Here is a 15,192-nt window from a genome sequence, read left to right as displayed (position 1 = left end):
ACCAGCAATCATATGAAAGATCTCCTGTCAGAGGGCCACATTTGTTGACTGTTTATGCACTGTAAGATGAAGGTTTCTCTCGGACAAATATGCTGCAGTGTTGGCATTTCCCACCTGTCCTTTGGCGATAAGGTAGGCCACGATGGAGGTGTGGCCGAACTGGGCGGCCAGATGAACGCAGCTGCACCCCTCGCCGTCAATCAAAGAGGGGTCTGCACCGTATTTCATGAGCTGCACCACCATGGATAGATGGCCTTGTCTGGGAGAAGATAAACACCAATTTAAAAGAGATATTCGAGAGACATTCCCAGCGACATCTTATTTGGACATCTAATTCCTCACTACACAGCTTCAAAAACTGAATAAGACATCTTAAATTGAGGGGAATTATGCTCCGTTCCTTTTGAATTTTAATGATCATGTTATGATGCAGAACAGTGTGCACTAGCAGGAACATGTAGCTCCAGTCTTTTAGAAGTTCGGGGTGAAGAGAGCCAAAGCCCTTCTCACTAAAAACACCCACTTAAATGCTGAGTGGGTGACGAGGCTAAACTCAACAGTCTAAAGATCAGCATCTCATTAACTTCCACTGCTATTAAATGGCTATATTTCCACGGGAAATGATGAAGCCTCATATGCTGGTTAAATATTTAGCGACTGACTCTCTGTCTGCTCTTATCATTTGATGCTTGTCTCTGCGGTGCAGCAATTGATTTGTTACATGCTTTTATTGCGTACAGTATATCGAGATTTTAAGACATATGTGCAATGTAAACTTTCCCCGACAGGACAGATAAGATTTGAAGCCATAAAACAGATTGTTTCAGTCATATTCAACTACCTAAGTTAGATCTATGCAGTATTGCTTTCACCACGCTGAAATGTGACAATTACTTGCTGTGTGTAAACCTGAGCAGACAGCACTGAGCTCAAGCATGTGTTTGAATAGCCGAAGTCATACAGACAGAGAGGCAGGGGGGGCTTTTAAAGGTCATTGGATGGTTGTAGGTTGGATGGCGGAGGCGGAGGGTGACACAAGACTCCAGAGTGTCTGTGTACGGGCAATGGTGTGGATGCCCGCTGTCAAACATATCAATAATTCAGGACAAGCGCGTGTAATGCCCCCCCTGGTCCGTTTGGGAGAGGTGGGGGGGGTGGATATCATGTGAGCTGTCCCTTCTGAGCAGTTGCAACATGAATGAATCATTACAAATGAGGAAGAAGGAAATAACCTTCAAACAATAAAGTTGAGACGGAGGATCTCGTCGTAAACCATCATCAGTGTTGATGACAAGTGAATACGGCCAGGAGAAAAAACGGAGAAGGTGATGGTGAATGGGAATAAGCTGATAAGTGTCTGTTTGTAGGAGCGATTTAGAACCAGACGGCGAGGAAGCTGGGCTGTTCTCCTCGGGCATGGAGGCCCTGGATTCTGGCACGACTGAGTTAGCCATGACCGATAAATGAATCTCTAAAAAGTATAATAAAAAAATAATTCTTAGATTTTTCTGGCAATCAGAAGACGTAGAAGATAACATAGCACAGTAATTCAAAGAAAGAACTTTATTTGAACTTTATTGATTAAATATATCCAGTGAATGGCAGGCATGTTATCTGTGGTCACTGTGCGTTACCTGGTGGCCCAGTGCAGAGGCGTGGAGTTGAGGTCTCCTCCCAGCTGGTCAACTATGGCTCCCTTTGATATGTAGTACCTGCACACACAAAGAAAATCACCACGTGAAACTTTATACAGTATCCACCCATAAATCTGACCTATTTCTGGTTAATCTAATCTAGATGGAGGCTGTATAACCGGTATAAATGACAATGGATAGCTTGTTGGCTGGCGTTTGGATAAAAGAAGGAAGTAGTAGAAGTAGTACGTTATTCATGCCAACAGTTGGCACCCACACACACACACACTGCACACAGCATGCGGTGCCAAGAACTAGTGGAGCAATTTCCACAAATTTGTAATCATTTCGAGCCCAGTGTGTTGAGCATTTTTCACTATTTTTCACACTTTATTAATGGAGTATTTGAGGAAAATTACAGCTGAATTAACAATGACAATCATGTTGGTATTGTTAAATCTCTTTTGGCCAGCTTGTCTCAGCATCGTCTACTGTCTAACTAAATAAAACTGTGTATCCTCTTCTCAGTCTTCATATAGCTATATGATTTAGGCTATTTGATGTCCTTCTCCTGTTCTAAAGAAAACAACAAAAACTACTGATCAAATAAAAAATAATAATGGCAATCATCCTTGGCTGCAGTCTTGATACATGGGGTCAGCTGTGCAGTATGATGACCTCACCTCCTAACTGCACAGCATATATGGACATCCACCCCCCACACCACAGGTAGTTAATTGATAACACTGTAACTTAGAGTTGGGCCAACAGCCAGTGACTATTAAGCCTTTAGATATCAGAACACTGTGATCCCCAGAGAGAGTTGACAGTGATTAAAACTAAAGAAGTTATTGTTGCTGGCCTTCGCACTACGTCTCCATGTCCAGTTTATTATCTTATTATTAAACCAGCATCGCTATGGGAGCCAGAGGTTTCTCTGCTGGGTGAGATAGTCGGAGGTTGCTGTCAGAGTGATAGTGGGATCGTTAGTGATTTCAGAGGTGAACTTTAAAGCAACTCTCACCTTATGGCAACTCTGAGAACACACTACCTCGACACCACACTGCAGAGAACGAAACTGATGTTGTCCATCTGTATATCATATGAAAAAGTCTATGTTTTGACATTTTTCTTTCCCATTATTCCAGTTGTGGTTTAGTTATTACAAGTGATACCATGGGTACATCCCAAGACACTTATTTGATATTTCCTCACTCTTTAATTGAACCAGACTCTTATTTCTGCTCTGAAGAGTGAGGAGAGTTCTCTGAGGGGCCAACTGCGAGGATATACGGGAGCAGCTATCACGGAAGACTTCTAGCTGAACCCCATGATGTGCACCCCTACATCTGGCAAATCTGAATGAAATGGTGCGTGTTCCTGACGCTTCAGAGGACAGGACATCTCATCACGCTTAAAAGACATTTCTTCGTTTTCTCGCTCCATATGGTTTCCCCTTGCGTCTTGCCACTCATCCTCAGTAGGAGGGCCAAAGACAATGGTAAAAGAGGGAAGGGAGAGAATCGTGGATGCAATTTAGGGTACTTGGGATGTGCCCTCAAATTGAATGCACAGTTAAAATTGGAAGTTCTGTGCTATGTTGCTGTCGTAACATAAGAGGCAGGACTACAGGACTGCATATGACTGAAGAGCTAAATGCAGTCTCTTGACTCCTGCAACTCTTACCAACTTAAAGCAGTAGTTGAGAGAAAAGTACAAGAGGTGCTGGAGAGGGTCACACACTGCCAGCAGTATTTACACAGGAGGGGAACATTTACGTTGTCTTCCATACATCAATGTATCTGCAACAAAGGCAGGTTCTTTGACACTGAGTGCTGGGTCATCGAAATGTGTGTCTATAGTCAGGGAAACTCTTTTCTTCTGATGGGGGTTAGAGAGCTCGCGGATTAATAGATAGCAACAAGGTAGAGCAGAAAAGCTGCGCAAAAAGTGAAGACACTTGTGCTTCGTTTCTTTTGATGCAAAAAGTGGAGAAAGCAGTGAGTGGACTTACTTTTGTCTAGTATTATACATCTTAACCTTTACTTCTGGTAGCCTGCCTGCGCACAGTTCTTTCTCCTGTGACCTGCTGCTTCATGTTTCTAAGTCACACCTCGAGACTCACTAGTACTACCGCAATATTTCCAGCCTGTACCTGGTTCACTCTCACCTTCTGCTACTGCCACCGCCAACCTAACGCAAAACATGTCTGGACTCACTTGACCAAGTCTATCCTGTTGTTTATGGCGGCCCAGTGGAGGAGTGTTACGTTTTCTTTGTCTGGCTGCCGAACATCGAAGCCCGCCTCCACCAACTCCCTGCAGCGCTCGAAGATGCCGTACCTGAGAGAGAGAGAGAGAGAGACAGGAGAGGGATTAAAGTCTCCTCACACACAAAGACACCGGCAAGCACAGATAAACACAAGGTTAAATACATAAAACCTAGACAAACTGACAAAATACACGTACAAAAAAACTGACAACTTCAAACAGATACAGATACGCAGACCCAAACAAGACACCCACACTGTGGCAGAGCTTGGCGCTGGCTGTCTTTAAGCGGATATTTTGAACCTCAAATCAAAACAAAATAAATCTGTTGCTGTCAAATGTAAAAAAAAAACAAAAAAACATCCCAGACAAAGCTTCTGTTGTCTTATCACAAAGACATTGCCACATTTCTCCCCCCACCCCACACAATCTCTCAAACTTTTCTGAGCATGTGAATTACATCTGTGGCATGTGCTGAGTCAGAAAACCACAGCTGTAAATATGGTGGAGTTTATTCAGGATTTGAAATTTGTGGTATCTTGAGCACACAAACTCATAAGTGAGTAAACACGCTGCCCTCCAGTGATGACAGACACTCCCACTGGACCAGATCGTAAGTAGTAAACAAGCTTAAATAGGGCTGTCACTTTTTCAAAAAGTCAAGTTCAAATGCAATTCGCTTGACTTCATTATGTACAGCATAACGCTGAGGCTGAGAGTGAACAGTGACTGTGTGTGGTCATAAATCAAGTGAGAATTAGGCTCATTTTCTCATCAGCTTTCATACAATCAGGATCCTTTTTACAGCCAGAGGAGTTCATTCCGGCTGGCCAATAGAGAAAATGCAAGATTGAGGCACTTCTTCATTGCCTTCATTTTTCAGACCCAGAAGATCTGTCCATATTTTATACAGTCATTAAAACGGTCTTATTTTTGTTGGTAATTTTGCCGTCCACAGTGTAGAACCCCAAATATTCCCACGCACTGCTCCTGAGATGCCTTGGTGTCGTGATCATCCGACATAATTATCAGAAGTGTTGTATTTATCCATTAGCTCAGTTTAATGATCAGTAGAGGTCAACAGAAAATTAAGCTAGACCACAAGGCAAACTGCTTTCTTTGTCTGTCGTACTGTCTGTGCTTTTGCCACAATCTTCACAGTTTGAAAATGTAATTTTTCAAACATTTAAACAAAAACCTCTAATTTTGAAGAAAAAGTGACAGCCTTAATTCCATCCTTCCTGAGACTACACTGTGTGAATTACACAAAAACAAAAACAAACTCATTATTTCTCGGGGTCACACCAAAAGCTGACCACACAAGACGACGACAACGCATGTATTGTCCACTCACTGTGTGGCTTTGACGATATCCCAGGTGCTGTAGTCATCCACGTGGTTTTTACGGCTAACAGTCTCACTGTAGCCATGGTTGTAATGACTCTGGGGTTTGATTTCCTGAAAAGAAAGACGGCGGACACAGACAGAAGAGACAGAGACACAGATAAAGATAAGTTAAGGATATGAAAGGTCGTGCTGCTTTATTAGATGATCGCCATCATATCATAACAAAACAAAATGCACACACAGGTGTTTGCAATGAAGCTGAATGACTAGACCTCTAGTATTGTTGAGGTTGGGTAGAACTATAACATGACATCACCAAAGACTAATAACAATGGTAATGGTGTAAAACGTCCCACTGACAGGTGCAACAAAGCTAACGGGACAGGGAGGAAGCACAAAGTCCTGAGAAGAGGTTAATTCAGGCAACAAAGGGTAACATCCGCTAGATTAGACCTCTGACTTGTCAAACACAGGTCTAATAACATTATTTATTGCCGAACTGCACTACAATGATTTCTGGAACCGAGTTATCTTTTCCGTTAGTGGTTCCACCTGTGGTTTTTCTGCTGTGACACGTCAGAATGTCTACAGGAAGAGGAACATGATGATCATCAAGCAATCAGGATTTCAGTATGCAAAATGTATTCACAGAGCAACATAACATGTACGATCCTCAAAGGGGGGGGCATGACTGAACAACAAGCGAGAACCCCCTAGTGACGGTAGAATCCAGACAGACTTAGCATTCATTTCAATAACTGATCTCGGCGTTAAAAGAGGAAATAAAGGCAGCAGGGCAGACACAGGCTTGTCGAGTTGCTGCTGAAGATCTAATCTGTCACACAGATTTGGCGATTGTGCTACTCGCATTCAATTAGCCTCCATAGAAACCAAGGAAACCACAATTACCCTCCATCACCCGGAAACAAGGGCTGTGTCTTGTAAGCGCAGAGCACCCACACTGGCTTTAGCCAGAGAATGAGAGCTATAGCTAATGTTAAACTGAGTTGAATCACCTCTAATATACAGTCACAGAATAACTGATTTTAGGTTTATTTGCTAAAACCATCTTAAAATGAGGAAATATCTTTGGAATCAAAACAGAGTCAAGCTGTGGTGTCTGAACTCACATTTACAATCAAAAACGGTGGTATTTTAACAACATCATCACTTTAAATAGCTTAATGTTAAGTTCACTATCAAGTAGACATTCAAACCTCTGTGGTGTAGCTGCTGCAAATAACACTGAGGAATAATGAGGCAGCCTCTAGGTGGCAGAGGACACGTCAGGCTTGTGTGGAGCTGCTGGGTAGCTTGAGGCGAGAGGACCACAGAGACCTAGAGCTACACCATCTTGCCTCTTGACTTTAGCAAGGGGCTTCCCTACAGAGCCGGAAGGATGTGCTGAGGCAGCATTCCTGCCACCATGGAGAATGATGGTGGAGAAACAAGATGGAGAGGGCGCATGAGATAAACTAATACAGACAGAATTTGTCTGACACTTGACTCCCTAGGAAACAAATATTGTGACTGCCTATTTAAATGGTGAATATGCAATTAAACTCAGGTGTGAATTTAACATTATTAGATACATTCCATTTAACTGCTTCAGATTCAGGCTCCCTGGTATAGCGCATGCTGACTCATGGTCAAGTGTAATTTTCTGTCACAATTTGATTAAATCGTCTTATATTTATTGATAACATTTGCACAACTGGCTGGTTATGCTAATTACACAACATGCCATGGATCTAGGAGTCAAGTCTGACACCTTGAACATCTATGTAAAGTACACAATAAATAGTTACTTTTACGAAGAGCAGATCGATTCACCACGGACCAAACATCGTGAATGTACAGATCATGTTTACCGGACATCAGCAGCCAGACAACAACAGCCGAAACACTCTTCTGCATTCGTTGCTGACTCACAGAACTCATAATAATTTTAGCTACAGTTGAGTAAATCTGCCAGCAGCAATTGTCATTATAACCTGTGAAAACAACCAACGGTAGCAGACTTGAAGGTGCCCTGTGGAGTCCTCTTGTAAACATACAAAGGTTATGTTTACATTCAGTGTTGCTCACTAAAATACATGTGTCTCCTTAAGGTGTAAACAAATGTGATGAATGCATTCCCCTCTTCATAAAACTTTTGGAAAAACAGATTTTTCTCGAACGTTTGAAGACCCGCATGGATAACATCCATGTTGACTAACAGAGGTAGTCAGGACTCGCATGTCGTGACAGCAACAGTCGGTTGCAGTAGTGTGCCTCTAATATGAGTGACTTCTATAATGGCTCACTTTTGCAGAACAATTACTGTATCATTACGTTACTGTGATATTAAATTACATATACTGTGACAGAAGATTTCAGCCATAGTGCCGACCCCGAATAACTATAGCTCTGCATGTCAAAACTTGAACTAAAAATACATTCACAAAACCCTCACTGTATCGTCTTAATATTTCCTGCCTGACTTATATGCTGTCTAAACATCAAGTTTTTGATAGAAAAGGAAGTACATGAAATTACAGAAGAAAAACACACCAATGGCATGTGGTTTCCTTGTGGATTTAAGCAGACACAGCCACTTTAAAAACATAACCAAAATGTTAAGCACACCTGGATACACATACAGCCATGTCATGTGATAACTTCAGACCTCATAAACCATCTGTAAATGACAACTACTGCACACTACATGGGCGCCAGCATGTCGCGTTAAATACCAGTTATTCACAGCAGAATAAGCTTTAGGTCCAGGATCCTATACCTAACAAGTCAGCGATTGTAAAGGAAAAAATACTTATATGGCTGTGATGATAACACAAGTAACAAATAAGAAAAACAGTAGCTAAGGCCAGCAGAAGAGGGATTTTATTTTAAGGACTAAATCAGACTGAGGAGGATGTGACAGAGGGGGTATGAAGGTGACCATCTCATCTTCTTACTCCTGTATTTTCAAAGTGTTAAAGCTGCCAGGAGGCTTTTGCGCTTTTCTCTGCCAAGATCTGGTCATTTATGAATCCATACGATCTGTTTCAACTGCCCCGTGTGCTATTCAGACAAGCTTAGCTGCCAGAGAAACGAGGGGTGCCAGGTGAAAGATGCTTTTTATGACTGTGTTTCCTACAACAGGCTAACAAACAGAGGCCCAGGACAAGTGAGGAACTCAAGACTCTTCCCTCATCTGGATATTCAATTGAGAGAAAGTGCTCGCAATTCATCGCCAGGGTAACTGCTTTCCTGTCAGTGGAGGGACAAGGGGAAGAGGGCCTCGCGCTAAAACATCAGACACCAGCTGTTAAATCACTTTCTCCTTCTCAACCCATCGTGGAGATAACCTTTGACCCCTTACCAGTCACAACACCCTCACTCCCGGTCCTCGTCTCCTCCTGTCATCCAAATGGCTGATGGTGGCATTTGTAACGGTAGTGATAATTGCAGTCTGCATTTTTTCGCCCACTAATTACATACCCGCATACTGGTCATGCAGACAGCAACTAGGCAGGCAGAGGCAATGATACTCTTAATTAGGCATATTATCAATTTCACACCAATCATTGATTTTAGGTTGGGAATCTCATCTGCTCAGAGAAGCAGCAGGCTTGGCTTTTGTCAATGGAGCTGGTCAGTGGGACATATGGCAACCTCTCCTTGGGGTGCTGGAGGTCACGTGCCTTGAGCTAAAAATGTTAGACAGCACCATTTGTGAAAATGCAAGTAAACTGGTTTACAGCTATAGCTGCAAATATCAGTCAGTTAATTGCTTTTCAATCGAATGAAAATGAGTTGCCAACTGTTGTGATTATTGATTCATCTTTTTTCGATCATTCAACATGTACATAATGTCAGCTTCTTAAATATACTAATACTGTATAACTATACTGATTTTCTTTGATAACACATGAAGTGTTTGGGGGGGGTTTTGGACAAAAGAAGCAATTTGAAGATGTCACTTTGGGCTCTGGGAAATTGTGAGAAGCACTTTCCACGCTTTTCTGACATTTTTGGGACCAAATGATTCATCGATTAATGGAGAAACTAATCATCAGATTGATAATGGAAATAATTGTTAGTTGTTCTATTTACAGCAGAATCGCCACAAGTTGTAGTAGGAGTAGTACTGGCTACAGCAACAATAAAAAGTTAAGAATTCTCAGTTTGAGATCAACATTTAGATTTCAATTGGGAAAAATCCAGCAAAAATAATAATTACCCTTTCACTGAATCTGCAATGACTACTTTGCTGGGACTAGATTTAACTGTTGTGGAAAAATTGTATTTTCCCTCTTGCTGGCTGTAGCCATAGCTCACAATCCAATATGATCTGAAATGAGAGCCATTTCGAGGGACTAATTCAATATCCACGGCACGGTTTACATGCCTGGATCAGGGGGAAGCAGAGGGGAAATACTTTTTTATGATGGAAATAATGGGAACATTCCAAATAAACAGAATTAGTGGTTCCACTCTGTGCTACAAGTGGAGTATCACATCAAGTGGCTGAGTATACCCCCCACCTCCATGTGTCTTTTTATGGAAGAATGCTCATTTGCATTTTCAAATGAGACTGGGAGCGGGGCGCATTAATCCCTTACATTCCCGGAGAGAGAAAATGTTTACGCTCGACATGTTGCGCTGGTTAAAAGTGAAAAAGGTGTGTAGCCCTTCTGAGTGTGCAACCAAACATCCAATGCTCTAATTCAGGTGCCTCATACATTCAGTCTGACTCTGCTCTTAAAATGACCCAGATTCCAAGCAGCACCCTGCTGAAAAGAGGAGCAACTTTGTGCCAAGTCTGTAAAGGCAAAGTGGCATACAGGAAAATAAACTACATTTATGATAAAGCTACTACCGCCAGACATATTCCTTCAATATAAACAGGCAGATATACAGCCAAAAGGTCATATTGTGAATGCTCCTGTGCGATGATTAAAAGAAGCTGGAGGCTCTGGCGGACAGTTAGACTCTCTAACCTCACCATGTCAGGCTTTTGGCTGAATCTTTACCTCTTCAATCTGTGCCACCGGTGCCTGTGTGGGTTAAACTTGAGCTAACAATGGTATGCCACCTTTTTCTTCCTGTGTTTTTTCTGTACAAAAGTTCACAACTAAATCTACACTGGAAAACAGAATCCTGCCTGACAAGACTACTCCACTAAAACAGCAGTCTCCTTCCTGGTGAGCGTTTTAGCACTGTACACAAAGAACTCCAAGTCCTCAAACACTCCATAATATCATAACATATACAGAAGATACTGTTAAGTTCAGAAAATGACATCATTTTACTGTAATGCAGCCTTAAAAACCAGGTAAAGACAACACTAACCGTCAAATCCCGATATAACATTAACCGAAGTCTAAGACAGTATTTCGTCTCATATAACACTATAACATACATATACCGCCCAGGCCTAGGTTGATCGTTGGGCCAATGTGGGCATTCAAAAGTATTCTCACCATTCCTCTCGAACCACCACTTCATTGGTAAAATGATCCCACCAGGCAGCGGCTCTTACTGGCCTCACCCAAATCAGGCGCACCCTGTAGGGGTGATAACTCAGCTGGAAAAGTGATTGTTGCAAATCATTGGAATATCGGCCTTCCCCTGCACATGTAGGCAGTAGCAGCATTATAGAATGCAGACTTTAACTGCACAAGAGCTGCTTGCATGGACAATAAGGTCTGCAACACCAAACTAAATCAAAGTCAGCAGTGTTTATGGTTTTTAGGGCTGTAACAAAATGCTGGAGCAGTGTGGACACTAGGCATAACCATAGCACAAGTTACGGGGGTTATAAAACAAAAATGTACTGGTGTGGATGTAGCCTACGTTGGTCTGAGGTCGGGATGCCCCAGAGGCTCACCCGGCAGTGATCATGCTTCAGATACTAAGGTTGTGTCCTTACCACTGTGGTCCTTTGCTGCATGCTGTCCCCTCTCTCTCTTCCCACCTTCCCTGTCTTACCTCACCTGAAGCTAAAAAGTTGTTCTATGGTGTCTCAGACTTCACATTCAGGTTCCAAGCAGTGACATCCAGACAAACAAACTAAGGAGGGAATTCATTGTCTCAAGGGAGCAAAAGAGGGAAGGTAATTACATTTCCATTAATCAGGAGCATCCTCCTCTGTGGTAAATCTGATTTTTCCCCCCAAGTCTCACAGAGGAAAGAATTAACGACAGTCAGGAAGAATGAACAGCAAGGTGATTAGCAGTCTACACCTGAATGTTCTCGGGCCACAGAGAGGAAGCTGCTTATCTGCAATACAGATAAACAAAGGCGCCTCATGACTGATTGTGACATCCACCGCGTTACTGCTGTCAGTCTTCAACTGTGGTTCCATAGGCTCAACTGCCAAACCACAAATACACAGGAAAATACATCATTTACTTGAGGCACCAAATGCATTTGTGTTTCATCTCTCTCTCTCTCTCTCTCTCTCTCTCTCAACACCATCACTCCTATTTCCACACTTCCTGGTGTCTCTTTGTCTCCCATTTTAAGTGAGGTTGTAGATGAAAAGACAGCTGTATGTCAGTAAAAACATTAAATCAGATGTCTGTCTTAATAGACAAATTGGTTCACTCCAACCTGCATTCAACCTTGGCTGGGAGGAACATTTGATGACATATGTGGACCCATTCAGGTCAACTTACTGTGTGTGGGTATAGCCCAACTGTTTCGGCTGAAAAAGTGGTATTTAGTTTCACTGCAGCTTCTATGGTAACAGTAAAAAACATGTCACTCAAACAGGAACCAAGCAGGTTTGGTCTACAGTCTAACAGATTTGCTGAATAAAAAGGATGACATTACAGCTATCTCTTTTGTATTTTTTTCCTCTCTGCGATTTTCTCACATTTTTAGGACCAAAACATTAAACGATTAATCGAGAAAAATGCAGCCCTATTTAAAAAGGCCGCCATTCAGGTTCATTCAATCACGTTCTGTCATTACTACACCACGTTTGAACCGAGATAAAACACTGCCATGGGAGCAAATCTACTTGTGGCAATTTGACTTGCTCCACATGTAGAAATATTACCACTTAAGGATCACATTTGGCATTAAATGTGAACAGGACTATTACATTCAGTGCTTAAATTGAACATTTTGGATCAGCAGCCAGAGTGGGAACAAGATTCCCAAGACACGTTTAGCATAACACAGCCAAAACCAGATTATAAATCACCTTTTCCACCTATTTTACACTATGTACAGTAACTCATCTCCCAGCATCGTGGGGACTGGCTGGACATTAAGGACATGAATCATTTGAATTGCACATTGCCAGGATTAGCTTACTGGAGGTAAATTAGCCTACTTTTACTTGCTCACTGAAAAAGCAGTAAAGACAACAGGACTGCTGAGAAAAAGAGCAAGATGACTGTCACCAAGGAAAACTACTGCATATCAGACAGAGATCGTCCTCGTGATTAGATTACCTTCCAAGCAAAAATAATAACAACTGATAACGAAAACCAAAACACACATACAACCGAGTCAGTGTGGAGCGAAGGAAACAAATACAGTCCTGCCTGGTTAGCTAGCCTGTGTGCTACAGCTCACGTTACTGTCGTTTACTTCATACGTCATTTCTGAAGCAATATACTCTGGTCATTGTTCTTTATTGCACAACTCAGTAACAACACATGTATTTGTCTTGGCTCAGAATCGTTTAAAAACCACGCACAAAAAAAATATTGTCAACGATACGAGATGACAGACACGAAAAACGCTAAACAACATAACAAAAAGAGAGACAGATAGCCTTGCTGACAACCCCAACAAAGTGGATGTGCTGCAGGTTAGCTAGCTGAGGGGTGACTGCAACATTACGTACTAACACGCGAATATCGTCCTCAAGAATAACGTGGATATTGTCCACAGACGTTGATATCAACGTTAACTTGTTGTGGTCGCTGAGTGGACACCACAGCTCAATATACTTATGTACACTTGACCCCAATTTACACCATCGCAGCTACACCAGCCAGCACTGCCAGTTTAGCTACAGAGCTAACGTCGTATGACTGTAAGGATTAAGCATCAACGTTACTTTTTCCATGGCCGCCCCAAACACACAGCTTACGGTCTTGTTTACTAGCTGCGCGGCGTCGCCACCACGGAAGGCACCACCTAGCTTAACGGTAACATTAACGCGAACATCTGCCCAGCGTTTGCTTGCTATGCAGCAGGAGGAGGGGGCTAGCGTTAGCACCCTTAGCATCGTTAGCTACCTGCCACCCCCCACCGGTGGTGTTGCAGGGGGCATCGGAGTTCCCCCAAAAAGCACGGCACAACCACGCGGCCAGCCACGCCCGGGCGGGTGTTACGGGTTTAATGTGCGTTCATGTGGGTGCGCGAAGGCGTGAAGCCCAAGGACCATACCTCGGGATGGAGAATAGGGACGCAGCCAGCTTCTTTCTCATATTCCTCCATAGCGTCGGCCATCTTGGTGGTGATGTCCGCTGAGCATTGTGGGAAACGAGAGGCTGTGTGAGGGGGGAAACAAAAAGAGGAGGAGGAGGAGGAGGAGAGGAGCTGTCAAAACACACAGATGAAGGACAGGCCAGATGACACAGAAGGTCACATTATCCTGTTATAGCAAGTGGCCGGGGGGGAACTAATGCACAGCAAAAGACATAATAATAAATACATTTACAGGGCATTATGATTCCTGCTAACACTGAGGGTTTATGTAAGAGGTAGCATGCTGTGGGCTATTACACAGTATAGAAAAAATATAATCCCCAGACTTTCATAAGCCTCGTATCACAACCCCAAAACCCACGTGAGGTGTCCACCGCGGGACACGGGGCTTTAAACTCGAGGGTCTGTTTTTCATAATACAGGAAGCAAGCAAATGTGTTTTTATTCCACTTTCCGTAAGCCTAAGCAGGTTTTGAGTGAGGTTATGTGTCACTAACAGGATCTTGTCATTAAATCAAAATTAAAAACAACACTAGCCTCCACCACGCCTGGATTTCCCACAGGGCAAATGGAGCCGCTGCACCGATCATCACCAGGGGGCTGATACGCATGCAGTCTGCACATTGTGCTGAGGGTACTTGCAGGAGACAGGCTGTGTTGAAAACTGCAGCCAAGGCAAGAGTGGGGTCAAAAGGGGCCCCTTAGAACAGTGTGGACCGACTTTACAGTAAACGCTAAAAGTGTACGTCCTCTGTTTTTTTTAAGGTTTATTGTGTAATCTTAATTTCATTCCGCTTTATGATCGCTTCAGAAACATGTTGATATGTGTTATTTGTCATCAGAAACCTAAAACCCAAATGGAGCGTCAACATGTGTTGCTCCTGCCACATTATTTAGACTTCAATATAGTTCATTTACACTTTCCGCTAATTCCTACGCGAGACATTTTCCAATATGAGTGGCTGTGCGGTTTGATCACTTCTGCCTGAGAGAATAAGGCCAAGATCTCCATCTCAGACTGTAATCTGATTCCAGTGATTTGATTTGCGGTTTGAGTAATTATGTTTTCTTCCAGAAACCCTCCAAACATAAACATAATTTAGTCATTATGACGGCGTTTGTTTATATATTTATTTGTTTGTTTGTCTGTTTTTATTGGTCGCTGATCTGGAAACCCTCAGAGCGCCTGCACGAGTTGTTAAATGCATTTTAATGCGGCTGCTGTACAATTAGTTTGTTCTAATTAGACATGCACAACACATAATGTAAGTGTGTAGGGTAAAGTCATTGTTGATTGTGTTAGATAAAAGCATATATATTTGGGACAAGATGTTGTCATATGTATGTATTTCTTTTATTCATATCACCAGACATTCACTGTTAGAAAGGGCGTACGAACAGCATGTAGGTGATCGTGGTGGGACAACAAAACTGTCCAACGAAACTGAAGAGCGTTTCAATTATTCAAGGTGAGACAAAAGCTCCACAAGACTGGGTTAAGT

At 42.6% G+C, this 15,192-nt stretch overlaps 1 protein-coding gene across 1 annotated transcript in view; it reads right to left on the bottom strand.

The window, feature by feature from the left end:
* Positions 1 to 13,752, bottom strand: part of zdhhc17 (zDHHC palmitoyltransferase 17) — a 30,718-nt gene extending 16,966 nt beyond the window's left edge. Inside the window, exons 1-5 of the mRNA XM_030440225.1 lie at positions 13,649 to 13,752; positions 5,259 to 5,362; positions 3,854 to 3,976; positions 1,635 to 1,712; positions 115 to 259 (exon numbers count right to left, since the gene is read on the bottom strand). Of these exons, the coding sequence (XP_030296085.1) occupies positions 115 to 259; positions 1,635 to 1,712; positions 3,854 to 3,976; positions 5,259 to 5,362; positions 13,649 to 13,711 (513 nt within the window). The 5' untranslated portion in view covers positions 13,712 to 13,752. The remainder of the gene's footprint in view (positions 1 to 114; positions 260 to 1,634; positions 1,713 to 3,853; positions 3,977 to 5,258; positions 5,363 to 13,648) is intronic.
* Positions 13,753 to 15,192: the final 1,440 nt, after the last annotated feature.

The sequence above is a fragment of the Sparus aurata genome, chromosome 14 (genome assembly GCF_900880675.1).
Source record: "Sparus aurata chromosome 14, fSpaAur1.1, whole genome shotgun sequence".
Classification (NCBI taxonomy): domain Eukaryota; kingdom Metazoa; phylum Chordata; class Actinopteri; order Spariformes; family Sparidae; genus Sparus; species Sparus aurata.
This window is presented reverse-complemented; position numbering and strand designations above follow the sequence as displayed.